Source organism: Corythoichthys intestinalis, chromosome 12 (assembly GCF_030265065.1).
Source record: "Corythoichthys intestinalis isolate RoL2023-P3 chromosome 12, ASM3026506v1, whole genome shotgun sequence".
In the NCBI taxonomy this organism is placed as follows: domain Eukaryota; kingdom Metazoa; phylum Chordata; class Actinopteri; order Syngnathiformes; family Syngnathidae; genus Corythoichthys; species Corythoichthys intestinalis.
The window spans coordinates 54144910-54172645 of NC_080406.1; the positions used below are offsets into that span (position 1 = coordinate 54144910).

At 40.9% G+C, this 27736-nt stretch overlaps 1 protein-coding gene across 2 annotated transcripts; it reads right to left on the bottom strand.

Moving 5' to 3' along the window:
- Window positions 1–4257: 4257 nt before the first annotated feature.
- LOC130926770 (zinc finger and SCAN domain-containing protein 2-like) lies at window positions 4258–26610 on the bottom strand. Of its 2 annotated transcripts, XM_057851956.1 has the most exons (4): window positions 26536–26610; window positions 26380–26471; window positions 15096–15500; window positions 4258–8269 (listed from the first exon to the last, which is right to left on the bottom strand). In XM_057851956.1, exons 2-4 carry the CDS (start codon window positions 26453–26455, stop codon window positions 7131–7133), a joined length of 1620 nt encoding a protein of 539 aa, XP_057707939.1. In that variant the 5' UTR covers window positions 26456–26471; window positions 26536–26610; the 3' UTR covers window positions 4258–7130. The 2 variants fall into 2 exon arrangements, with proteins under 2 accessions (XP_057707939.1, XP_057707938.1); XM_057851955.1 differs by having other exon boundaries at window positions 26380–26570.
- Window positions 26611–27736: the final 1126 nt, after the last annotated feature.

Here is a 27736-nt window from a genome sequence, read left to right on the forward strand (position 1 = left end):
ATGAATTATGACCAGGTCAAAGTAGCTGTTTTGCTGAAATAGGAGAGCAACAGCGGAACTGACAGGCAGAGGTCCTGCTCGCTTTGGGTGGGCCCAGAGGAAACTCAGAGCTTTACTTCAGGCTGGAGGAGCTGTATGGGAGATGGGTCCAACCAAGAGCACTTCAGGTATAGATCAGGTAACATGATCTGGAGTTGGCAGATGAGGCTGCCACATTGGCGACTGTGTGTGCAGCTGCAAGAGGGAAGAACCAGCCATGGGCGCATAAAAGCTGGAGGAAGGATGGCTTTGGGCAGCCCCCCCCCCCCCCAAGGTACCAAGTGATGCAAGGGAAAAGGGGCACTAATCCAAACGACGTGGTGACCCACCCTGGCGCTGTCCAGGAGTGCCAAATAACATCAGCCGGACGTCCATGCGAAGCTCCCCTCCATCCTCTGGCAGTTGTGAGTACACCATTTCAGCGACTTGGAATGGATATGGTGGGACCTGTGGAACCGGATTTCCGAGGAGGGGGAGTGTGTGGTGGCTACCACTACCACCACCACAATTTAGTGTTAAAAGATTTAATTATTTATGTGATATTTTTTGGGACATGTATTTTCTAATGGGTGCACACGTTAGTTAATATTTGTCTGAATGCTTATTAGATTTTATTTGCCAATTTGAGGTAACGACCATAGCTGTGTAAGATCTGGCACCTACTATTCTGAAGGGAGGTTTGTAATTTAATTATGATTGTTTGGAGTAAAGTTTTTCACTGTTTGTTTAAATGCACATTAGTTATCGTAATTGCCTGAATATAAGGCGCACCAGTGTATAAATCGCATCCCAAATTTACTTGTAAAATCTAGGGAAAATTATTGTACCTGTGTATAACGCGCACCCTAATTTTAGCACCAATAAATAGAGAAATACAAGAAAACAGAGCTCGTGTACAGATACAGAAATGTCATTTTACTGACTGGTGAAACACAGTACAAGCATAGCACATTGGTAGTTCATAACATTACCGTAAACTGACAATATGTACAGTATTAATATGATTTGACAACTTCTCCAACTTACCAGAATCCAGGAGAAAACAAAACAGATGTGGCTTTTCTTTTAAAGGCTGCTGTATAACTTGCTCGTTTCATCATGATGAATAAATGTTTCTTCCATGGATAGATACGGTACAATAAAAGTGAGGCTAGAAGTCGGAAAACCGAAAGCGCGCATCGCTGTAGAGTCGACTAACAAGAGGAACTATTGTAATTTGGGTTCAAATTTCCCGAGGGACAGATATAGTTGACGGACACATAAAGTCTGTGTTGTTACATTTGTTACGGTCTGAGTTGCGGAGCTGCAATAAACGTAGACTCAAATGAGTTCAAGAAACTAAATTCTGTGCTTTTATGAAGAGTGAAAAAAGCAGAATTTAACACAGACGAAATTATTCGAAAAATCAGAGTGAAGTATTAATGTGTAACGAGTTAAGTCGGAACTTATGTTGGCACATTGTATAATTCCCGAGGGGAGGTATTTTGTTGAGGAAACAGCCGGAAAGATAGTTATATCCCGCGGGTTGCATGTGAGACAGACATTGCTACTGTATTTCGTTGCAGCCTAAATGTCAATAAAGCAAATAAAGATTAGCTCCGTTGTTTGATACTCCGCCCCCGACTCATTCCCTAGCTCACCACGACCGAAACAAAATGGTGACGTCACGTACCGTAATGGTCGGCAACGGATCGCCGCATACGTTTCTTCAACACAACATGGCCGTGTCAAAAAAAAAAACAAAACAAAAAAAAAAAAATCGGTCTTTATATATATATATATCATATATTTATATTTTTGCCTCCATTCCTGTACCAATTTATAATGCGCACCATGATTTTACAAGTTGATTTTTGGGGGGGGAAGTGTGCGCTATATTCGGAAAATTACGGTAATTATTGTTTGAATATATGTATATTTTCCATCTGTTGTTGTTTTATTAAGTTGGCAATGTTTGGCTAATTTGTCATACCTCCTTCAGGTGGTCGTTAGTAGAGTCTGCCCTGATTTAAACGGCCACAGAGATGTGTCTGAAGGTCAGGTCAGTAAGTTGAAACATCAGTGTCCACGTGTATGTTGGTACACTACAACGCGATATCATTAAAATCATGGTGCTTTAATTATGCTCTCTGAGGTAAGGAGGTTGTGGCTCAAAATCTGACGATACATTTCACCACTCATTGTCTGCTATACAGTACAGTCACTATTATGCAAGTACTTTTCATAGCACTTTGACGCCTCCGCTGAAATCAACAATAACGAAAGCATCTTATGAGGCTGTGTTTTAGGATCAGTTTCCAAAATAGGAAAATCATGAATCTTTTAGCTCATCCACATCGTTATAATCAATAGAAGGATCTGTCTAATGCTTCGTCGTAGCTCCCAGCTAAGGGTACAACTATGTAAAGTGCGTAGCGGCTTATTCAACTACATTACCCTTCTGTAATCATCTTTTTCTTTCAGTTTTTCCTTTGAGGGGTCGCCACAGTGAATCAGTTGTCTATATATAACCCTGTCCTCTGCTGTCATACCAACTACCTTCACGTCCCATTTAACAACATCCATAATACTTTTTTTTTTTTTTTTTAAACATGTGGGAGCAGTACGACTTAAGTCCGCATTTTTTGGGCCCGAATACTCAATCGGAATACATACAGTGCCTTGCAAAAGTATTCCACCCCTTGAACCTTGCAACCTTTCGCCACATTTCAGGCTTCAAACATAAAGATATAAAATTTTATTTTTTTGTCAAGAATCAACAACAAGTGGGACACAATCGTGAAGTGGAACAAAATTTATTGGATAATTTACACTTTTTTAACAAATAAAAAACTGAAAAGTGGGGCGTGCAATATTATTCGGCCCCCTTGCGTTAATACTTTGTAGCGCCACCTTTTGCTCCAATTACAGCTGCAAGTCGCTTGGGGTATGTTTCTATCAGTTTTGCACATCAAGAGACTGACATTCTTGCCCATTCTTCCTTGCAAAACAGCTCGAGCTCAGTGAGGTTGGATGGAGAGTGTTTGTGAACAGCAGTCTTCAGCTCTTTCCACAGATTCTCGATTGGATTCAGGTCTGGACTTTGACTTGGCCATTCTAACACCTGGATACGTTTATTTTTGAACCATTCCATTGTAGATTTGGCTTTATGTTTTGGATCCTTGTCCTGTTGGAAGATAAATCTCGGTCCCAGTCTCAGGTCTTGTGCAGATACCAACAGGTTTTCTTCCAGAATGTTCCTGTATTTGGCTGCATCCATCTTCCCGTCAATTTTAACCATCTTCCCTGTCCCTGCTGAAGAAAAGCAGGCCCAAACCATGATGCTGCCACCACCATGTTTGACAGTGGGGATGGTGTGTTCAGGGTGATGAGCTGTGTTGCTTTTATGCCAAACATATCGTTTTGCATTGTGGCCAAAAAGTTCAATTTTGGTTTCATCTGACCAGAGCACCTTCTTCCACATGTTTGGTGTGTCTCCCAGGTGGCTTGTGGCAAACTTTAAACGAGACTTTTTATGGATATCTTTGAGAAATGGCTTTCTTCTTGCCACTCTTCCATAAAGGCCAGATTTGTGCAGTGTACGACTGATTGTTGTCCTATGGACAGACTCTCCCACCTCAGCTATAGATCTCTGCAGTTCATCCAGAGTGATCATGGGCCTCTTGGCTGCATCTCTGATCAGTTTTCTCCTTGTTTGAGAAGGAAGTTTGGAAGGACGGCCGGGTCTTGGTAGATTTGCAGTGGTCTGATGCTCCTTCCATTTCAATATGATGGCTTGCAGAGTGCTCCTTGAGATGTTTCAAGCTTGGGAAATCTTTTTGAATCCAAATCCGGCTTTAAACTTCTCCACAACAGTATCTCGGACCTGCCTGGTGTGTTGCTTGGTTTTCATAATGCTCTCTGCACTTTAAACAGAACCCTGAGACTATCACAGAGCAGGTGCATTTATACGGAGACTTGATTACACACAGGTGGATTCTAGTTATCATCATCGGTCATTTAGGACAACATTGGATCATTCAGAGATCCTCACTGAACTTCTGGAGTGAGTTTGCTGCACTGAAAGTAAAGGGGCCGAATAATATTGCACGCCCCACTTTGCAGTTTTTTGTTAAAAAAGTTTAAATTATCCAATAAATGTTGTTCCACTTCACGATTGTGTCCCACTTGTTGTTGATTCTTGACAAAAAAATTAAATTTCATATCTTTATGTTTGAAGCCTGAAATGTGGCGAAAGGTTGCAAGATTCAAGGGGGCCGAATACTTTTGCAAGGCACTGTATGTCACTGTCAATCAAGAGAAGTAATAATATATAGATATATATCTAGTATCTACTGTATATACATATATTAGAGCCGGGTGGTATACCGAAAATTTACCGTTATTGAAATTCTTCACGATGATGACCGGCGGCATTTTGACCATGTCGGTAAATTCAACAAAACAAGAAAAATAGTATTTTCATTCTGCTTTGACTCTCTGTTGTTCGGCTATGTCCATGTCCCTTTAAAAAAGCATTCAGTGTGCTTACGTAAGAAGTCACATCGTTATCAGGAAATAAAACAGATCACAGAGCTGATTTGTGTACACTCTACCCTCCCAATCACTTATCCTATAAGGCCGCCCCCACCCAACCTGCCTCCCTTTCTTTCCCTGGTCATCAGGCCCACCACATGGTGTCAACCGGAAATCCATCTAGCTGACGATAGCACCAACAAATTCATAGTTAGTGTAGGCGTTCAATGGATTTCTTGTAGTTTGTGTTTCTTTCTTCTCTTGTGTTTTTCTTCTGTTCCCCCATAACCCCTTCCTGTTCGCTGCTTTGTCATAATAAACGAGATATGTTGAATGATCACAATGGGAGTACTCTCATAGCGGCTCTAATTTTGTAAAAACGGCTGAACCTAATGAATTGATTGGGCACAGACTGCATCTAGAAATTAGTATGTTACGTTAATTTGTATATATTCTGTGCGATTTCTCTGATAGCTTTTATGATGGCATTTATCATTAAGTACAATCCAACAGTGAAATATATATAATAATTTGACCGTTCAATGGCCACAGCTATTTTTCTGTATGTGCTTGCTTTATTCTGTGTCATTACTGCCATCATAAAATCTTGAAAATGTTTCATTGGCATAAGAGCAATACAGCTTTAATGTGTGTGTGTGCGGGGCAGGGTGCATGTGTGGGTGCATTTCAAGAACGTGCTCTGGGAAAAAAAAAAACTGAAACCTTGAAGTGAACACTTGTGTTGAGTAATTATGTACCAGCAGCCATTAACACCAAGTTGTCTGTTTGTAGAGGTTTGTTCATGCTCTAAGTCATTTGTGTTACAGTGACATGTTTGGACAGTTGAAGTATTGATTTTTATAATGTTGTACTTTGTCCAAGTCATAAAAGCCGTTATAAATGTTCATACTTGAATTCTTTTTGTTTAGAAGAAATTTCTATATACTGAATGTTTAGACTGCATGTACAATTGTCAAATATTTTAAATTGAAAGCTGGTAAATAAATCGATAAACGGTGATACGTACTTAAGGCCATATCGTCCAGCCCTAATATATATATACAGGGGGGAGAACAAGTATTTGATACACTGCCAATGGGAAAACCCATTGGCAGTGTATCAAATACTTGTTCTCCCCACTGTGTATATTATATATATATATATATATATATATGGCGGAAAACACAGACAAGACTGAAAAAGCAGTTTCTGCTCTTGCACCCCTCTTTAAAAGAAACTACTGTATTTTAAGATAAAACAACTGTTGTGTTTGATAGAACAATATGTCTATATGCTGTCATAGCAGATTCATGGCACATGAAGCCCCCAAACTATTTCTAATTTCTCCGTTTTACCCTGAAAACCCCAGTTTACAGACGTCGCGCAACCGCTTTTGTTTCAACCCAGCCATAAAAAGAAGGTAAGTAATTATTTAATTATTATTTATTAATATATTTTAAACTTTTTTTAAACTTTAAACTACAAATTATGTCACAATGAAAAAAATGGTGTCTGTAAAAAAGTCTCGGATATCTACTTCATAACTATCGCTTAATTGAATTTTTTTTGTTACTGTCACATTTTCTCCGATATGTTAGATGATAAATAATTGATCCAACCAAAAAAAAAGTTGAAAACGTTTAAAAGGGTAAATATATGAAAATCTCGACCACTCCTTGATGTCTGCGATTTCTGCATTGCGACTCTTGTTATATTACCATGTTTCACCCATAAAATCCCCCAAAAATCCGGCTGTGGCCATTCACAGCTGTGTCTTGACACTCAGTGATACATGCTACAGAGAGTTTTTGGATCAAAACAAAGTAAGCACACGATAATATCTTGTTAAAGTCATGGCGTCTGGAATTTTGTTCTCGCGTGCTCTCACCTCCAGATAGGGGTTTTGCTGTTTAAAAAATATTTAAAAAGCCCTCCTGCTCAAAAATTTTCTTCCCCCAGAAAATTGAGATTTTAAGCTTTCCAATGATGTATCACACATGCTTATCGGACAATTTTGAAAGTTGGCTAAATTGGGGGTCTCAAAGCGGAACTTCAAGTCACCTGAGTGTTTTCCGCCATATATATATATAAATCCTCCCCAAAAAAACTCATTTGGGAGCCAGTTATTTTTTTAATGTTTTTGCAATATGGAACAATTGACCATAATTGTCCATATTTATTTAATAACATTATTTATGAATGATTTTGAATTTTAGTAATCTGGGGTCTATGGTTTTAAATATTAACTGTGAAATGTGTAGTTTAAAAGAGGGAGAGTATTATATAAATATTAGTACTTAGAAGTTAAATCGGGTAAGCCAATGCTTTTGGGAATAGTGTGGATGGACATCATACAAGGATTGGACAAAGCACACGTAAGCACCAAAAGTGCAACTCCTCAACAGGATTTGAGGAAGCTCTACCGAATAAAATCGTCCTGCCAGCAAAATCTAATGAAGCCAGCATGGATGACAGGCAAAACAGTCATTGGCCACTGCTTCTCACACCAACACACACATCTTTTAATCCGATCCCTCCGAGTGAATCCTTTCACCACAAACTGAGTGGGAAAAAGGTTATTGTCCAGTGTGGGTTCTTGCGTGGGTTTTTAAGTTGCTTTCTTTGGAGAATTTTTTACCACAAACTGAGCAGGAAAAGGGTTTTTCACCAGTGTGGGTTCTTGTGTGTGCTTTTAAGGTGCTATTGTGACGGAATTTTTTACCACAAACTGAGCAGGATAAAGGTTTTTCGCCAGTGTGGGTTCTTGTGTGTATTGTCAAGTCTTGCTTTCGAGTGAATCCTTGACCACAAACTGAGCATGAAAAAGGTTTTTCGCCAGTGTGGGTTATTGTGTGTTGTTTTAAGGTGCTATTGTGACTGAATCTTCGACCACAAACTGAACAGGAAAAAGGTTTTTCGCCAGTGTGGGTTCTTGTGTGTATATCCAAGTGTTGCTTACGAGCGAATCCTTGACCACAAACTGAGCAGGAAAAAGGTTTTTCGCCAGTGTGGGTTCTTGTGTGCATTTTCAAGCGTTGCTTTCGAGTGAATCCTTGACCACAAACTGAGCAGGAAAAAGGTTTTTCGCCAGTGTGGGTTCTTGTGTGGATTCTCAAGTTTTCCCTTTGAGTGAAACTTGCACCACAAAATGAGCAGACAAAAGGTTTTTCACCAGTGTGGGTTCTTGTGTGTATTGTCAAGTCTTGCTTTCGAGTGAATCCTTGACCACAAACTGAGCAGGAAAAAGGTTTTTCGCCAGTGTGGGTTCTTGTGTGTATTTTTAAGGTGCTATTGCGACTAAATCCTTGACCACAAACTGAGCAGGAAAAAGGTTTTTCGCCAGCGTGGGTTCTTGTGTCGACGTAAGGCGAGAGTGACGTGGTGTCTTCACTATCTGAAAGTGGAGCGATGAAACGGTCCTCTTGCAATCCTTCTGTTGAGCTGCTGCCGCCGCCGCCACTTCGAGGCACCGCCGCTCTGCTGGCCTCACTCGGACCATCTTCACTCTTCAAGGGCTCACCTGTCGACCTGGTGATACCTTCCTCCTCTTTAATGTATGGCAGCTCCTCCTCCTTTTTGATTGCAAGTTGCTCTTCTCTCTCCTTCCGTTGACAGGGCTCTGGCTCCTCCTCTTTGATTTGGGGGAGCTCAAGAGCCTCTTTAACGCCAGGAGAGCCTGGCTCCTGCCGCTCAGGACCAAGATATTTTCTGAAACCTGCAAGACACAAGACAACCATTCATATATTTTATGGACCACCACCGCGTAATCGGCCAATTTTTCCCTTATGAAAAACTTGGAGAAGACGTGTACAGTTTACATTTGACGGATTCAGTGCACCGCGCCGTTTTAAAAAGTGTTCATCGAAAAAATTGTGTGGAAAAATTTAGCGGTTTCATTTTGAGGTGCAAGAGACATTGTTTGTCATAGAGATGCAACCAAAAATTCAGTGCCAAAAAAACTGTCAGCCAAAAATAGATAAAAAATGCAATTCGGTCAAAATGTTTTGAAGCCCGAACGTTTACCTTCGAATCATGTGAAGAACCGTAGTGCTCTTGTGATCACGTTATTAATGCACAGCGAGAAGCAACACTCTGGCTAACGCCATCTGACAAACACGCCTGGCTCACAGCCAACAGGTTTGGAAGTATTTTGAGGTATCAAAGCAAGATGCACGGAGAGCCGGTTGTAAAATCTGTTCTGCTAAAGCGTACTGAGGGGGTGCAATGCCGAAGTATATTTACACCGCAATTTTAATCAGCTACCTATCCTACAAACATGCAGAACGATACCACAGGTATAAAAAGCGCACAGACACAAGGAAAAAAAAGTCGCTCCCAGCATACCGACACCTTCTATGGTGAAGGTTTTCGAGAGGGTGAAAATGTTTTCTTGGGATAGTGCCAAGGCAAAGGATATTACCGTAATTGGAAAATAATAAAATAAAATACATTCCAAAAAATGAATTTTATACATGTGCATTATTCAGCCTTTTGGTTTTTGGCCAAGTGTTTCTAATATTTGGTTTTCTGATTTGGCCAAGAGTTTAGCTTTTGCTACATCCATAGTTTTGTAGTAAGTCAGACATGACTTAAGGCATGGGATTTGTACATACAGTACACATGGACACTCATAAAAGGTGTGTGATTGGTTTGTACTGCGAGATTGACACGAGAGCACCTATGAGCACCATTACAGCCATTTTGATCTACCTTAAACCGCCAATAAGAGTGACTTCATCCCTTGAGCTGATTGGCTATGCATTGTCGCAGCCTCCCTCCATTATGATCGACGGACAAATTCACCGATAAAAGTGGCCTTATCCCATAAGCTGATTGGCTGTTTACCATCGCAGCCTTTCCTATGCTGATTGACAAACAATAGAACAAATGAGAGAGGATTTATCTTGTGAGGCGATTGGCTGCACACATTGCAGCCTCGCCTAGCTTCTTATCTCCAGTTTCACGGGGGAATTTCAACAAGAGGACCATATGACAGCACCAAAAGCCTGCTATAAACCTCCACAACCGCTGGGGGAATTTTAACTTTTTTTCCCCAAAAGTCTGTGAAATTCAGGAATGTGAAAACTGTCAAAGTGTGTTATAGTGTGTGCTAAGCTGTGTGGAGCACCTGCTCTTTTTCTGTTTTTCTGCTAATTTTAAATTTCGCAATATATGGCAAACCCCCAAAAAGTTGCAATGTCAATTTTTTTCAAAATAGTTCAGCCGTAGTGCCAAATTCTCCCTACGCATTACACAAGCACTGTAAATAAATCAGTGAATCATAACAGGACAACAGAAAGTGACCTGCAAATGCCCCGAAAATCGGAAAGGCTACAAATGCTCTGGTTTCGAATAAAAAATGTTCATTCACCCCTACACGGTTAAAGGGAAATAGTATGTATGTAAAGAGCCAAGTGAAAGCCAGAAATGATCCAAGCTTCCTCCTGTCAAACAGCTTCCACTCTCAATTCCACAGCGACAAACCTATAGCAAAACATGACAGTATGAAGAATGCCATATCGGTCCATAAAACAGATGTGCTCGCACCAGCAAACAAGCCCTACATAAAAAAACAGGTACAGACAAGAAATTAAACACAGACACTCACTCTCAGACTGCTCACTTCACAATAAAGCACATCTCCAAGAAAAATGCAGAGCATTCAAAATGAAGCCTTTAGCAGAACGCAAGAATCCACTGAGAGAAAACAGACGTTGTTTCAAGTGCTGCTCTGCTACTCACATGGCCAAAGAATGTTAAGCTGGGCAAAAGTGAAACAAATGTGGAAGTAATCGACACTGTACAGTGTACACCTCTGCATCCAGAAAACATGCAGCCAATCTTCTCACTCTCAGCACGTCCTGCGACAGAACCAGAGCCTGAGCTGCTGACGTGCCAGCAGAGGTAAATTCATGAGATACAGAGATCTGTGGGGAAGGACTCCCAGTGTGATCGTGTGGGAAGATATGCTTAGTGCAGGTGTTTCCTAAAGGACAACGGGAACCCTCAGACAAAATATACGCCATCATGGACGACCAGAGTAATAGGTCACTGGCCAGATCTGAGTTTTTTCAGCTTTTCTACACCAATGGCAGCCTGTCTCCATATCTAATGAGGAGCTGTGCAATGACAACTGAGATGACTGGATGAAAGCAGTTGGGTTTCAGATAGAGCCAATAAATGGGGAAGTGGATCCTCAATTCGTTGAATGCAATGAAATCTCAAGCAACAGAGCAGAGATCCCGACACTGGAGGTTGCCTTTTTAAATGCTCATTTAACATCTGTTGCACCTTACATTCCAGAGCTCGATCCTGAGGCGCAGATCCTAATCTTACTTGGAAGAGACCTCATACGTGTTCACAAGGTGAAGCAACAGATTAATGGGCCCAACGACGCTACCTATGCCTGTACCTATACCTATGCCTACGCCTGGATCTTGGGAGGGTCATAGTGGGCGACATTTGTATCGACAGAGCACATAAACCCACTGTGTCTATATTCCAGAATAATATCCTGCAGAACGGACATCAGTCTCTCTTCATCCCGTGTCAGAACAGCATTTATATAAAAGAGAAATCAGGCTACGGCTGCTGCAGAACGGACATCCATCTTTCTTCATCCTGAGTTAGAACAGCATTTATATCAAAGAGAAATCAGGCTATGGCGGGGAGCAGAGACGCCATACCTCAACCTCTCTGTCCAGCCAACTGAATGCTGGTATGCATATCAAAGATGAAGTGATGTGTTCATGGAACAGAGAATGACAACATGATGAAAAGTCTTTGCCTGTACAATGAAGCCTCCATCTTCGCTGGAGCATAGGCACTGACACCTTCACATTTCAAGTAGCAGTGAGTGACAAGCCCTTCACCAGACGAGGCGCGTTGTCGACTTTCAACAGCTCTTCGACCCGCTGGGCTTGGTTGCACCTGTGACCATCAGAAAATGAGTGCTCCTCAGAGAACTTTGAGCTGGCACTCTCGACTGGGATACAAAACTTCATGCCGAGAATTTTGTCAAGTAGGAAATGTGGAAAGACTCCCTACAGGATCTAAGTAACCTTCATCTGCCCTGCTCATACATACATCAGTTCCTCTCCAACACCATACAAACTGAGCTGTGTCTGTTCTTTGACACTTCAAACTGGGCAATCGGAGCTGTGGCTTATTTGAGGATCATCACAACCAACGGATAGTGCAGGGTGGGCTTTGTGCTTGGAAAGGAAAGCTAGCTCCTCAACCAGAGCCCACAATCCCTTGCCTCGAACTGTGCGGAGCAGTGCTGGCAGTTGAAATGGCTGAGTTCATCCTGGACGAACTTGACTTCAAACCAGATGCTGTTAAGTTTTACTGCAACAGCAAAGTTGTGCTTGGATATATTCATAACGACTCCAATGGTTTTTTGTGTACATTCACAATCGTGTTTATTACATACGCCGGACAACAACTTCTCCTCAACAGTGGCACCTTGTGCCTACAGACGCGAACACAGCCGACCTGACCACAAGTCAACTTGAACCGGAAGAAACCTTTGAGCTGATAGAACCAGAAACAGACGTAGATGTGAGACCTCAGCTTACTACTTCTGTTACTCATGTAAGTGATGATGAACTTACCTCTGAAAGATTCCAGCGCTTCTCCACGTATGAATCCCTGATAAGGAGGAGTAGCCTTCTTGATTCACCAGATTCGTTCACGCTTGTCAAACTCAAAAGATGCATGTAAGGGAAGGCACAGATTTGAGAAGCCTCGCACTTCGGAGGAGTTGGAAGCAGCAAAACGTGTCATTTTAAAGCCTGTTCAAAGGGATGCTTATCCAGAAGAGTATGCTGCACTGCATGAGAACAAAGCAATCTCCAAATCCAGCACAATCTTAAATCTTTATCCCTTCATGCATGACTGTCTCCTGTGGACTGGAGGACGTTTGAGACATGCATTATTAGAGTCTGAGATGAAACACCCAATCGTTCTCCTGAAACAGTCATGTTGCACGACTGCTGGTCATCCATTACAACTCAAAGGTAGGACATCAAGGGCGTCAGTTGTATGAAGGACCAGTCAGGGCTGCTGGTTTATGGATTTTTGGTGGCAAGAGGTTGATAAGTTCCCTCATTCAACATTGTGTAACATGCTGTAAATTAAGAGGAAGGCTTGAGACTCAAAAAAAAAAAAAAAAAGCTCCCTCCTGAGCTCATTCCAACCTATGTGGGCTTGGATGCCTTTGGAGCTTGGCACAAGGTCACCTGACATAGAAGAGGAGCAGCAGCTCAAGACAAGCGCTGGGCCATTCTCTTACATGCATTAATACTAGACCTGTGCATCTTGAGGTCATAGAATCTATAGACACAAGTAGTTGCATCAATGCTTTGAGCAGATTTTTTGCTCAGAGGGGACCAGCTAAGCAGTTAAGATCTGATAGAGGAACCAACTTTATTGGAGCCAGTTCCAACCTAGGTATGACTCCAGACCATCCAAGCCATTCCAACATTCTCAAGTTCCTCCATGACAACGGTTGAACATGGGAGTTCAACCCTCCACATGAGTCTCATATGGGAAGTGTGTGGGAACGCATTATCGGAGTTACCGGAGAATACCGGATTCCATGTCCTACAAAACAAACATACCCACCGGACTTACAAAGTTTTTTGTACCCGCATGGCAGAGGTGTCTGCCATTATCAACACAAGACACTGTCTCTTAGAATCCTACTTCACCAATGCTTCCGACCACTGCAACACTTCTCACCCAGAAACCAGGTGTGTCTGCTCCACCTGACAAGTTTGATGAGAAAGATCTTTTCAAGGGTCAATGGAAAAAAGTTCAAGCATTGGCAAACGAGTTTTTGTCCCGACGGAGAAGCGAATACTCTACACTCTTCAACCCAAGGAGTGACAGCAAATTTGCAAAGTTGAAGTAAGGATGGCATCACAAGGTACAGTAAAGAATTTCTTGAGGCCTATATTAGATGTTTTGCTCCTGCCTCAGGACAGTTAGGCGCCAGGGATCATGACACACGTTTTAATACGGAGGTGGCTTGCATTTTGTGGCTGACAATGCTCCTTGTCCACAGAGAATGACACTCAGCCGACGACCGGCGAGTGTTCAGAATGGATGTGAATACAGTGAGTATAAAGTAAACACTACATACTTTCTTGAAATAAAGGGAATATTTACTTACGTTTGATCCAGGACGGACATGTAGAAAAGTTCTCCTCGCAAACATCCTGCCATGTTAGCTACACACAAGAACTGCAGGCTGCTCTCTCACTGTTTACATCTTCGCCATGTAGTTAAGCATTAATTGAAGCCACATTCATGATGAACATGAATGCTTACAATGTTACTTGTTTATTTAGCACCTGTGGATAACACTGAGAGTCCAACTGAATGTAAAAGAGGGCTTATTCACAGCCAGAACAGCTTTGGGTGCAAAATATTATAAGGGTGAAAAATTTGGCAGAACACCGGCAATAGACCAATATCATCGGGTTGGGCTCGGGCAGTTACGCGCTCCTCCGATGTCGGCCGGGTTGTCCGTCGGTCATTCTCCTGCTGCTTCCCTGGCAAACGAGCTCTCATACCTGCAGCAGTGGAACGACGAGCTGTCACTTGCTCGCCGCTGGGGGGGGGTTGCCGATTGGCGAAGACAATTGACAACCCCGCCGCCGTGTGACATGTCCCGTGGTAATTTTGTGTGATTTTTCGGCGAGAATAAGACCTAGAAACGCTGCTCGGTTCGGGTTAGCATGTCGGCCAGCTGTCTCCCCTCCTGGTTTGCTTACATTTTCCAAAGTCGGGGCAGGCAAATGACAAAAGCCGGACTAACCCCGGTGGCATAAAATATCGTTCGGGAGGTGTTGACAGTTTTGACCATTATGGAGTAATTTTGCCATATCGTACTGAATAAATGCATTTTTAATATTTCATATACCATTCAGCACAAGACTTATTTGTCATGGCCATACCATTTATTTAGCAATTGGGGAAAAATACTTAGATAAAAAGAATATCCTGTAAAAATATTGAAGTAGAGAGATTGAAACAATGATGACATTTTGCTGCTCTGTGTTGTATTTTCCTCGTTCTGAATCTTAATGGGCTGAATTTAAATCAGCTGAAATCGTGACACTGCCGACGTCACCTTCCAGCTGGGGACGCCAGAGCGCTATATTGACAGGCGTGGCTAAACGGCAGATTAAAAGAGTAATTTCTCGTCATCTGCGCTTTGCCAAAATGTTGCATATAGATGAATCGTCTCAAAATAAGATTCTAATTCACATACTAATGCTGTTTAAGACTTTTTTTATCCTGTCATAGGCACTTTAAACTCTCCCTGATGTGCCGATGTTGTCATATTGCCAAAGAACAGGGATTGGACAAACAATGTCCAATAACTATGTAATAATGATAATAAATAATGTTCAATAGCATGAAGACTAAACGGACTGAACAAATGTCACCAAATGACAGCTATAGCTTCTTCTTGGAGACAGCGCATCAGACAGAGGCCCTCACTCCCCTTAATGTAACTGGACACTCACAGAACAGCGAGTGTGATTTGGCGTCACTATCTGATGGTGGAGCAATAAGGTTGTCTGCTTGGGATCCTTCTGTTGAACTGCTGCTGCTGCCACTCTGAGGCTCCGCCTCTCTGCTGGCGTCATTCGGACTTCTACACATCAAGGGCTCACCAGCCCACTTGGGGATGTCCATAACCTTCTCTTTAACATATGGAGGGTCGTCTTCCTCCTCCTTTTTCAGGAGATTGGGTTGCTCCTGCTCCTCAAAGTGGGAGTTCTCAACTGTAATGAAATACTCATCCCACTCCTCTTTAATGTGGACGAATTCTTCCTCCTCCTTCTTGATGTATGGCGACTCTTCCTCCTCCTCTTCTTCTTCGATGCGAGCAGACTCCTGGCATTCAGGACGATGCGCTTCACTGGAATCTGCAAGACCAGGATCATATACACACATGGGCCAGATCTTATTGTCATATTCTTTCCCCAAAATACTGCTTCAGAAATATTCCTGTGCCGATTTTGTATTTATTTGTATCTTGTTGTCATCTACTACGACACAATGTAATTCAAACTGCTTGACATCACATTTTAATTTTTTTTTTTTTTTTTTAAACCTATCCTGTTCAGCTGCTTTGACACGGAGAATGGGAATCGGTGCCCTTAAGGTCAGAACGGTTTTAACGCATCACATTGGGGTTTGATGTACTCCCATTGTGGTTGGTCATGCTGGTTTATTTATTAGGGGGAAAACAGCGAGCAGGTTTAGGGCCAACAGAAAGGAAGCAGACAGAAGAGGAAAAGAACAAATAACAAAAAAATGCTACCTGTGAACATAGTGGTTCTATCGTTGTCTAGTTATATTTACCCATGAACACCATGTGGGAGGCCTGGCAACCCAGGAGAAAGAGGAGGGATGGTAAGTCAATAGGAAACATGAGGAGTAGGTATGTACCGATAACTGGCTTAATGTAAAAATTAAACACCCTATTTTTATCAAGAGCTCCAGGTCAAAGAGTGTGGCATCGTGCAGTTGACAAAAAACTCTCTTTTGATGAGTAGCTCCCTTCTGGATCGCTCAGTGGCTGCGATTCCTTCACACATGCTTCAAACTAGCCTGGTACTCCAGACTCACCACTGTTCCAGCTATTGAGTCTGGCCACCATTAAGCGGATAAAATTTCCAGGGCACAGCAAGCCACAGCAAACAGACAGCGGAGTGGACCAATCAGCGACGGGTGGGATGAGGGACTTACACGCGGAAGTAAACATACCAAGAGAGCGGAGTTTAATCAACATGGCTAGCGCGAGACAGGCTGTTGTCAATGACTTGTGTCGATGTGTTTTTGGTAATTCAAAACGGATTTTACCGTGGATTGGAACATATTCTCGGCTCTCCTGTTCGCCATCTGTGTTGTTGTGGAGACGACTTCCGACGCAGAGGAGTGATGTTGCTCGTTAAGAACACGTCACGCAAATAAACGAATCTGATTTGTCGATTGATTTTGTACTTGCTCGAGAGGCCGTTAATGGGCTGGGTCCCAGACTATTCTCTCAGTGTTTGAAAAACACAGGGAGAACAGTCTGGCCGTGCCAGGCAAGCTTCAAACACCAAAGGAAGTTAGGGCTACCAACTAAGCCTGAACGATATATCGTTTAAACATTAAAAAATTAATTACAGTCCGTTAACGCGATAATTTTGACAGCCCTAATTAAAAAAAAATATATATATATATATGGCGGAAAACACTCAGGTGACTTGAAGCAATTTTCTGGGTGAAGAAAAATTTTGAACAGGAGGGCATTTTTGAAAAAAAAAAAAATAATAATAATAATAATCATTTTAAAAAGCAAAACCATATCTGGAGAGGAGAGCACGCGAGAGCAGAATTACAGACGCCATGACTTTAACGATATATTATCGCGGACTTACCTTGTTTCGATCCAAAAACTCCATGTATCATGTATCACCGAGTGTCACGACACAGCTGTGAATGGCCACAACAGGATTTTGGGGGGATTTTATGGGTGAAACATGGTAATATGACAAGGGTCGCGATGCAGAAATCGCAGACATCAAGGAGTGGTTGAGATGTTCTTTTTCATATATTTACCCTTTTAAACTTTTTTTTTTTTTTAAATGTTTCTTTGTTTGGATCGATTTTTTATCATCTAATATATTGGGAAAAAATGCGACAGTGACAAAAAAATACACAATTAAACGATAGTTATGAGGTAGATATCCGTGACTTTTTTACAGACACCATTTTTTAAAATTTAAAATATGCAAGTGAATAATTTTTCAAAGCTGTTTTTTTTTTTTTTTTTTTTTAAACAAATTATTAGACATCAATTAATGATTCTAAGCTAAAAATGACAGACATTTCGAATAATAAATACAACTAGGCCTGCAAGCAGGACTGAACGGGCCCTCGCAATCTAACGCAACTCGGACAGCGTGCAGGTCAGGGTGGTGGCAGATCGTCCTCTCTAATCATCTCATTAGAACCTAACATGCTCGAAAGTTGCCTCTTTACATTCACACACCTAAGAGATAAAAACCCCTATTGGAGAGAGTACTACAAAAAAGGAGTGAATGAAGGGTCATCACGGCAACAGACAGAGACATGTGGACATGGGCCGTAAAATAAGTATTTCAAAAGGTCTTGAAACTACAATGACCAACCTGAAAAGAACTGGAAATATATTAGAAAAATGAGTGACTTTCTATAGACCCTATCCACCGACGTCACAAAACCACGTGCTCGCTGTATGGTTCCGCCCCCTTGTCCGTCATTTTGTCTCTGTATTAGCATTGGTTTCAATTGATCGAGGAATTTAAAATGCCATGGAAGACCCGGTGCTTTCGGATGCCGTAAACTCACTGGATGTGTTGCATAAAAGGCGTTATGTGGAAAAGCTTCGTTCTATACAGTCGCCAGATCCATATTTGATGCCCAAATCGATGTTTTTCGACCCACTGTCTTCGCCCTGTCTGCCTGACATCTGCTACGCTGATATTTACAACTATCTTGTCCACACAAAATCAGCCTATTCTCACGAAAATTTGAAAAACTTCAAGAGCTTGGAGGCTTATAAATACTTCGTTGCTGGTTGGGTGAAACAGGTCCTCGTCCACGAAAATTCGGCAGGAATCTATCTTGTGCTTGGAAAGGTGAGTTACGAAATTTTCAATTCAAAATCTTTTATTCTCGCTAACATCCACTGTCAAGTCTAATTTATTTCATGTCATTTGTCAATGCAGTTAGGGCTTTTTATGTTTATATGGTTTAGCGATAGCACTCTCACTACATACATACGTGTATGTTGTCGGCGATTAGCCTAGCAATGATCTTAATTGTGGTTATTTGTCAGCCCAAAACCCTCTAAGTATATCTTAAATGCATCTTACCGGATATAAAATGACTACTACATAGTCTGTGGTGATTTTTTGGTGCCCAGTTTTCACGTCGAATTGCAGCCGTCCATTTCGCTCTCCTCTTTGGATCCCTCGGAATACGGTAAAACTTCAAGTCTCTCCTTCCATCTTCTCTGTTAGTGCAACCAACAGCCACACACGCCTTCACCATTTTGATTATTAATGTCAAGGAGCAGAAAAACACGCCGTAAATAGGAGGAATGTACGTAGCCGTAACAGGTTAACACTATGTTTTGACGGACAATTGGGCGGTACCATTCAGGAGAGCGGAGTTGTGACATCACGTGGGTAGGGTCTATTGCCACTAGTTGGCGCTATAGGGTTGATGCAAATGACCCCTACAGGACCCTTCAGAGTATGACTCAACAGGCACGAGATGTTTGGCGCAGATATGTTGTAGAAGTTATGACTGTTCAAAACTTGTGGTGAGACGAAATGGCTTCAGTCATTTTCACTTCTCCTGTTGGACTCTTCTGCTTCAACCAAACCTCAGTATTTTTCATCAGGCACCTGAACACATGTCTTATGGCTCCCCTGATGCAGATTTCAGATAAATATATTTTTTTCCTTGGAGGAGCAGCCTGTTTAGTAAAAAAAGGCATTTCCTGTTCCCACTAGGGGGCGCTAGGCCTAATGGGTAATGTTTCAATGCACTCATGTTAAGGGTGGGATCCAGCACATACATGCCAGATATGAAAAAGATTGAACGTTGTGTCAAGGAGCTATTAGTATTTTAATGAATTTGTCATTTTGCCGAAAAAATGGCCGACTTTGGCACCACGCCCAGGTCAGACCCATGAATGAAAACGCACCATTTTGAAAATTTTAGATCTCCTATGTCTCCTGAATAGTCTCACCAATTTTGAAAATGATCCAACTAACTCCCTTTGTGACAAGGTCTCAAATGTGCACCCTGTTAATTGATAAAAATTTCACATTCGATCCAAAATACCCGATTTCCTGTTGGGTTTGGAATATGGGTTCAAGAGACTTTTTGGAGCAGTTTTGCACAAGGTATCGACTCCCCAAATTTCATTGCTCTACGTTAAAAGAACCTAATAGGAAACACCTTTTTGAAAAATTCAAGGGGGCGCCACTGAGCCATTTTGTTACTTTTTTTGTAACGTCGCAAGATTATCAAAATCCACGCAAAGCCGCATGTATGTGCAAAATTTGGTGAGTTTTCGTGCATGTTTAGGCCTCCAAATGTAACCTATACTACAAATGGATAAAAATTTCACATTCGATCCAAAATACAGTGGTACCTCTACATACGATCACTTCGACACACGATCTTTTCGACATCCGACGTAAAATTTGAGCCGCCATTTGTTTCTACATCCGACGAGTTGCTCGAAATACGACGACATGACAGCACTGCAAACGAACGCATGGTGGATTTTCTTGTGTGAGAAATCAACACAGTTTTCAAAAAAAGTTGATACAGTTGGAGGAACAAGGAAAAAAGTGATGCTTACCTTTGAAATGAAGATGCAAGTTATAGAAAAATATGAGCTTGGGGTGCGCGTCCCTGAACTGGCTCAACAATACAGCTCCATGGTCCTCTTCCGACCACCGTTCGCCACTATTTATAAGTTAAGGTGACAATTATTATTGTGGTAACATTGCCAAGGAAATCGCCAGCTTCGTCACGTTTTTATCATTTATTTAAGAACTTATCCAACACAAAACGCCCATTGTCTTAAGCAGTTGACTGCTCTCAAGAAAACGAAAGTATTATCTCTACCGCACCGACCTATCTCACTGAGACGTGAGCTTCGCGGTGCGTTCAGGGACAGTAAAAAGTGTCCGCCATATTAGAATCCGATTCGTTACATTATTTACAGGAATAATTATAAATTATTCTTCTTATTATTATATTATTCTGAATTATTTATTTATAACTTATTTGTTTTTCTATGTTTAATTGCCATTTGTAACAGTGCCAGCAGTATTTATTAAGAATTTAGTGTATGTTTTTAGGCTTTGGAACGAATTAATGGAATTATAATGTATTCCTATGGGAAAATCCTGCTCGACATATGACTTTTTCGACTTACAAACAAGGTCCTGGAACGAATTAAATTCGTATGTAGAGGTACCACTGTACCCGATTTTCTGTTGGATTTGGAAAATGGGTGCAAGAGACTTTTTGGAACAGTTTTGCATAAGGTATAGACTCCCCAAATTTCATTGCTCTACGTTGAAAAAACCCAATAGGAAAGGCCTTTTTTAAAACTCCTTTCTGTCGCCACTAGTTGGCACTGTAGAGTTGATGCAAATGACCCTTACAAGACCCTTCAGGGTATGACTCAACAAGCATGGGAAGTTTGGCGCAGATATGTTGTATATCTGCTGAGTTATGACTGTTCAAAGTTTTTTGCGAGGCAAATTGTTGACGGTCATTTTCACTTTCCTGTTTGGACCCCTCCGCTTCAACGAAACCTCAATATTTTTCATCAGGCACCTGAAATCAGGTCTTAAGGCTCCCCTGATGCAGGTTTGAGGTCAACAGATTTTTTTCCCCTTGGAGGAGGAACCTTTCGCGTAAAAAAAGGCATTTCCTGTTCTCACTAGGGGGCGCTAGGCCTAATGGGTAATATTTCAATGCACTCGTGTTAAGGGTGGGATACCACACATACATACCAGATATGAAAAAGATTGAACGTTGTGTCAAGGAACTATTTGTCATTTACAGAACTTGTCATTTTGCCGAAAAAATGGCCGACTTTGGCACCACGCCCAGGTCAGACCCGTGAATGAAAACGCACCATTTTGAAAACTTAAGCTCTCATATGTCTCCTGAACATTCTTACCAATTTTGAAGATGATCCAACTAACTCCCTCGGCGAAAAGGTCTCAAATGTGCACCCTGTAAATCGATAAAAATTTCATATTCGATCCAAAATAACCGATTTCCTGTTGGGTTTGGAATATGGGTGTAAATGCTTTTTTGGAGCGGTTTTGGACAAGGTATAGACTCCCCAAATTTCATCGCTCTACGCTGACAGACCCTAATGTTATAGGCCAATTTTAAAATTTCAAGGGGGCGCCACTGAGCCATTTTGTTAGATTTTTTGCAACGTTGCAAAATTATCAAAATTTACAATTTTCTGCACGTATGTGCAAATTTTGGTGACTTCTCGTGCATGTTCAGGCCTCCAAATTGGCCGTTTTCATTTGCCCTGGAAAAAATTTTTTTAAAAAAATTTTTAAAAATCCTTTGCAAAACAATAGGGCCTTCGCACGCCTAGTGCTCGGGCCCTAATTACTTACCTTCTTTTTATGGCTAGGTTGAAACAAAAGCGGTTGCGTGACGTCTGTAAACAGGGGTTTCCACGGTAAAAAGGACAAATTAAAAATAGTTTGGGGGCTTATTGCGCCATGAATCCGCTATGGCAGCATATAGACATATTCTCCCATCAAACACAACAGTTCTTTTGGCTTAAAATACAGCAGTTTGTTTCAAAGAGGGGTGCAAGAGCAGAAACTGCTTTTTCAGTCTTGTTTGTGTTTTCCGCCATATACTGTGTATATATATATTTTATATATTAGGCATGTGCCGGTATGAGACTTTGACGGTACGATAACCGTGAGCAAAAATACCGCGGTTTCACGGTATTGCAATTATAGCTCCAAAATTTTGAGATTTTTTTTTTTTTTTTTTTTTTAAAAACCCAAAAAATTTGTTTTCCCCATTGGACAGGATTTTTTTTTTCAAAACATATTTGCAATTTGGAACATGAATATAATGTGAAAATAAATAAACTAACAAAAAAATAACAAATATTTTATATAAAATTAAAATAAATAGAACCTAGACTATACCCACAGCCACAGCTCAAGTTGCTCAATATTAGAGTAAGAACAAAATAATTGCTATAAAAAAGTAAAAACACTTCTAAATAAAATAAAAAATATATACTGTATGACTTTTTTTGAGGGGGGGAGCTCAAGTGAAGTTTCGCCATTTTCAGCCACTGTGTCAACTCTAGTCTACATGATGCCATGCCTTTGTGTTAAAAAGAACAAAGAATTCATAAGTTAATAAGTTAGTTAAAAATGTATAAGTTAGTTTTATAAATTAGTTAAAACGTAAATATTGTTGAGGAAAGGTTTCACCTAAAAAAAAAGTGAGAAGTAAGACCTCTTTTCTCAATTAGCGATCTTTGACGCGATCCTTTTTCTTTCCCCCCTTCATTCAAGCTTGTTTCTCACTCAGCGGCTGTGAGACATAAAACCTCGACGAAGCTGCTCTCCCTGCTTAGCCTAGGCTAACATTCGTCTTTGTAAGTTTTAGTTAGTTTGTATATTGAATTTGAAAGGAAAATGTGTGTTTTGTTTTAGGCGAACTTTTTAATGGTGCTACTGCTATCCTGTTGAACCTAATCACACGTGGAAAAATACAGTTGTACAACGTTTTAAATGTATTCATTTGTATATTTCACCATGATTTGAGAGCTCAATAAATTGAAGAAAAGTACGCCTTGTGTTTGGAGGGTTTGTTTTTGGGTTTGCTGTCTGTTTAGCAGAATAGCGTCACTGACACTCACGGCAACAAACGGGAAGGGTGAGCGCTGCCGCACCAAGCCACTTCGGCTGCATTTTGGCGCATGAAAAATAGCGAATACCGTACTAAGGTATGACGGAAAATGTTAGTGGTTTTGAAACCGCGACGTTTTCACACCACGGTAAACCGTGAAACCGGTAACCGGCACATGTCTAATATATATATATATATATATATATATATATATAGACATATTTTAATATCACAATATAATGTAGCAATACATTGCAACCCCCCCCCCCCAAAAAAAAAAAAAAAAAAAAAAAAAAAAAATCGCAGCAATATTTTTTTTCCAATATCATTCAGGCCTACTACCAACATGTTATTTTTTGTCAGAAGCACAATCATCCCGCTCTAAGTAAAGATGTCCTGAGCTGATACCTGGTATTGGAATCAGACTGAAATTCGACTATTTTTGGAAAATATGTTTGGGTCACAGGATCGGGGCAGATCTAGTATTTTCGTTTTCAGCACCGTCAGCCAAAATAACACTTTCTTGATCCCCCCCATCGCAGAAAATGAAATCGCTGGTATGGGAATACTTTGGCTACAAAAAAAGTTACTGACAGCCACGGCTAAGAGGTGGAGGGCCAACCAACATGTAAAACATGTTTGCAGAGGTGGCTGCTGAGGAGGCAATACGTCCAATATGATTTCGCATTCATACAAAAATAAAGGTTAGTAAACACTAGAGGCGTGCAAAATTTCCAATTCTTAGATTATTCGCGATTCGGCCGTGCAAGATTTGCGAACGATTCACAAACATCCAAATTCTGATCATTGAATTATACCAGGTAAAGCGGAACTAAAACACAGTCAGCACGGTCTTCAGGACGCAATGAGGAATGGCCCGAGAGTAAATATGTTAAACTCATGCCTCTAGATTAAAAAAAAAAACAAAAAAACAAAAAAAAAAACCAATAATACCTGACTGCGGCCGACAGCCGCTACAAACAGCGCCCAGTTGCGAGTTGCTACAAACATACGGCAACATACGGCTATGTTAGATATCTCATATATGTAGAACTAGATGTGAAATGACACCGACTACGGCAATAGAACATGTACAAAGAACTAGATGCGAAATGACAAGACTTGCCGGCGCGAGTCAACAGCCGCCATCTTAAAGCAGTAGACTTCTCTAGAGAGTTCTGTTGTAGCGAACCCAATTACGTTTTACCTAAAATACCCCTAAATCTTGACTTGAATATCTTTAAATGATGAAACAGTTATAAAACTTTGACATGTCGAAAGTAGACAAAAGGGAAATTATGGGATAACGGGAGCAATTTTAACAACTTTAGCGGTTGATTCACAACAAAAATTAATTGAATGTAGTTTAAAGCTGCTGTTACAGAATGGGTAAGTGAGTATTTTATTTACTGTTTTAACTGTTAACTTGATACTAAAATAGTTTGGTTTAGCCTGAAGGAATTTTTGAACAATTTTGGAAATAAAGTACAAAACATTAAAAGCGAGAGGGGCGGGGGCTGCATCAATACTGGATTTATAATCGGAGCCTCTGAATCGTAATCGAATCGTTAGGTGCCCATAGATTCCCACCTCTACTAAACACTATCATGAACGTTTCCCACCAGGTACGAGAGTTAACTCCAGAGTTAACTGTGGGGTAGTGATATTTAGACAGTGGAGTAGGATACGTAGTGCGTGAAGTGGTTTTAGGTCACATGCACCAATAGAAGAGTCCCGTTGCCACAGAAAATACAGCATGGCGTCGACTGAATCCAGCATCCGACATGAGCAAAAAGACAAGGAAACAGCCTTCCAGAGTTACTCAAAAGGTATCGAAACGATGCTATATGCATCTTTCATCTGTCCAGGGTGAAGACGTGCAGGAATTTAGACAAAAACCGGGGGAAACTTACAGCTCCTGCGTCAGACAATGGCTCGACATTGCGTCGAATGTGGATTTGTAACAACAATGACATTGACTACAGGTAAACCACACACATGCCTTTTGTTGTGAGCAATACTGGGGGTCGGGGGGCTTCTGGTCAGATCACATATGAAGTTAAGACTTACAATGTGAATTCTGGGCAATAACTGTGATGGTCATTTTCAGAAGTCACCATTATTATGTCAGATGTTTTTACATTGAGCAAAACGTTTAATGTGACACTTGTATAGCATTGTCATTAAATGACTGGGAGGGGGTCTTTTGTAACTGTGATGGTCATTTGAGAAAGTCACCATTATTACGTTAGATAGGTTTACATTGAGCAAAAAGATTAGTGTGAGACTTGTATAGCATTTCTATTAAATAACTGGGAGGGGGTCTTTTGGGTTCAGAGATAGTAAAACATAAAAAATGAGGCATTGACAAACAACATAGTCTTTAGTTTGTTTAACTAGAATTCCAAAAACCTAACTGATAATTTTATTCAGGAAAAAAATGGCGGAATTGACAAGCTTAGATCATTTTGATTGGACGATTATGTAAATATGACATGGTTGAAACTGTTCACACATGGTTTATGTGTGCCTGTTTTTCAGAACTGAAACACCCTTCACTGACAGTGACAATTTCTTCTGTGAGACAGTCATCCGTCAAAAGATTATAGTTGACCAGGAAGTGCTGTAAATGGACAACCTACAAATAACATTCGTGGACTTCAAGTGGGTCTTGATGCTTCAGACTACGTGTAACCAAAATATGTGTCTCTCTCATGGTTCTTGTAAACAATAAAGGTAAATACTACATGGTTAATTGTTATTAACCTATTGTCACAAAAAAAGGGTATGCATGTATTTTAATTGAACACACACACGTGCATGCGCATACACACGTTTTGAAAATATTTGAATTTTAAGTTTTTTTTTTTTTTTAAATAGGCCTCCTATAATCGGCCCAGCGCCCTGTGTCCCTTCAATTAATAGCAAAGTCTATGGCAGGTTAAATGTATTTAAACAACAAATATGACTACAAATTACAAGGTAAAGAGGAATAAATAATGAATTTACTAAATTAAATTTGATACAAAACTAATCGTTTTGATAATTACCAGGTATCAGCGTGTTGAAATCAAGCGCGGAATAAGTCTCCTGATGAGTCTCCCTATATTTTGTGTGATTTGGAATAGGCAGTATAGCGCTAATCCAACTACAACGGTTTGCTTGATGATTGTCTGGCCTGAAAATACTATTGCTCACCACACTTTTCAGCTTTTATTTGAAAGAAGAAATCATGAAAATCATGCATTAATTTTTTGGGGTTATTTCTTTTAACGTTGCAAGCCACTGCATATACCATGAAGAAATGAACGTCAGAAGTGAACCAACCTTGTAGTCTGTGAACTTTAACGCCACAGAGTTCTTCAGGGAACTTCTCTGCCGCCGGTGTCGTTCTCGCGTACATTTTCCAGACTCTACGTCTAGGGTTCGGCTCAGTGAAGAAAAAAGAAAGACGCAAAGACAAATCAGTGACGGTGTACCTACCACAACTGCTTGAGTGTTCACGTCCGTTCGGGGGGCCTTCGTGTCACACTATTCACTCTATGCGATTGGCTGAGAAGTCATGTGCTCTCGTAAATGTGCCTGATCAAACCTGCAAGGTGCTGGCGTTAGTGCCTGATTAAAAAAAAAAAATATATATATATATATATATTTTTTTTTTTTTTAAATCAATACGAACACTATATAAATTAGACTGTCAAATTGAATACTCAACGAAAAATTCCTTTTTCTTTGATAAAGTTCATTCTTTAATTTCTTTTGGGTCTGTTTGTATCCTCATTAAAAGTATGCAATTTTGCATGCAGGTCTCAAAAAAATATAAGAAAATAAAAAATAAAAGCAATATCCACCCAAAACACATTAACGCCTCTAGTACATATACAGTATTGGGAAAAGATGTGTACTTTTTATAACCATATAATAGGACAAGTACATCAACAATCATTGGGTAATGCATAACAAATTATATATATTCATTCATTTCAATAAAAAAATACTTATATATATTCCATTTAAAGAATGAAGTATTTGACTGACTATTTCTTCAATTATTTACTTTAAACAATATATTTTGATATGTACATGTTATTCCAACATTGTTACAATGTTCACATGGAAATGTTGTCCACACTGGCCGTGGGTTTGTGGATGGTACCCTGAAGACAGACTCACACCAACGCCCAGAGCTGCACAGAAAGCTCTCCATACTTGCGAGATAAACTGCGGTCCTCTGTCAGAGACTATGTCTACCGGAATGCCATGCAGGTGGAGCACGTGGTGGGTGACCAGGTCTACAGTTTCCTTGGCAGAGGGGATCTCGCGAAGGGGGATGAAATGGGCTGTCTTGGAGAATCTGTCAACTACGGTGAGGATGACTGTGTTGCCTCTGGAAGGTGGGAGACCGGTGACGAAATCCAGGGCAATGTGTGACCAGGGGCGACTCGGAATGGGTAATGGGTGGAGGAGTCCGGAGCTGGGCTTCCGAGACGTCTTGCTACGGGCGCAAACGTTACGGGCAAGGACAAAAGATCGGGTATCCTCTGACATGGAGGGCCACCAGAACCATTGGCGCAGCACAGTCAGTGTCCTTCTGATGCCGGGGTGGCAGAATAGACGGGACGAGTGTGCCCACTCCAGTACCTTGGAACGCATGGACTCTGGAACAAAGGTCAGATTGATGGCC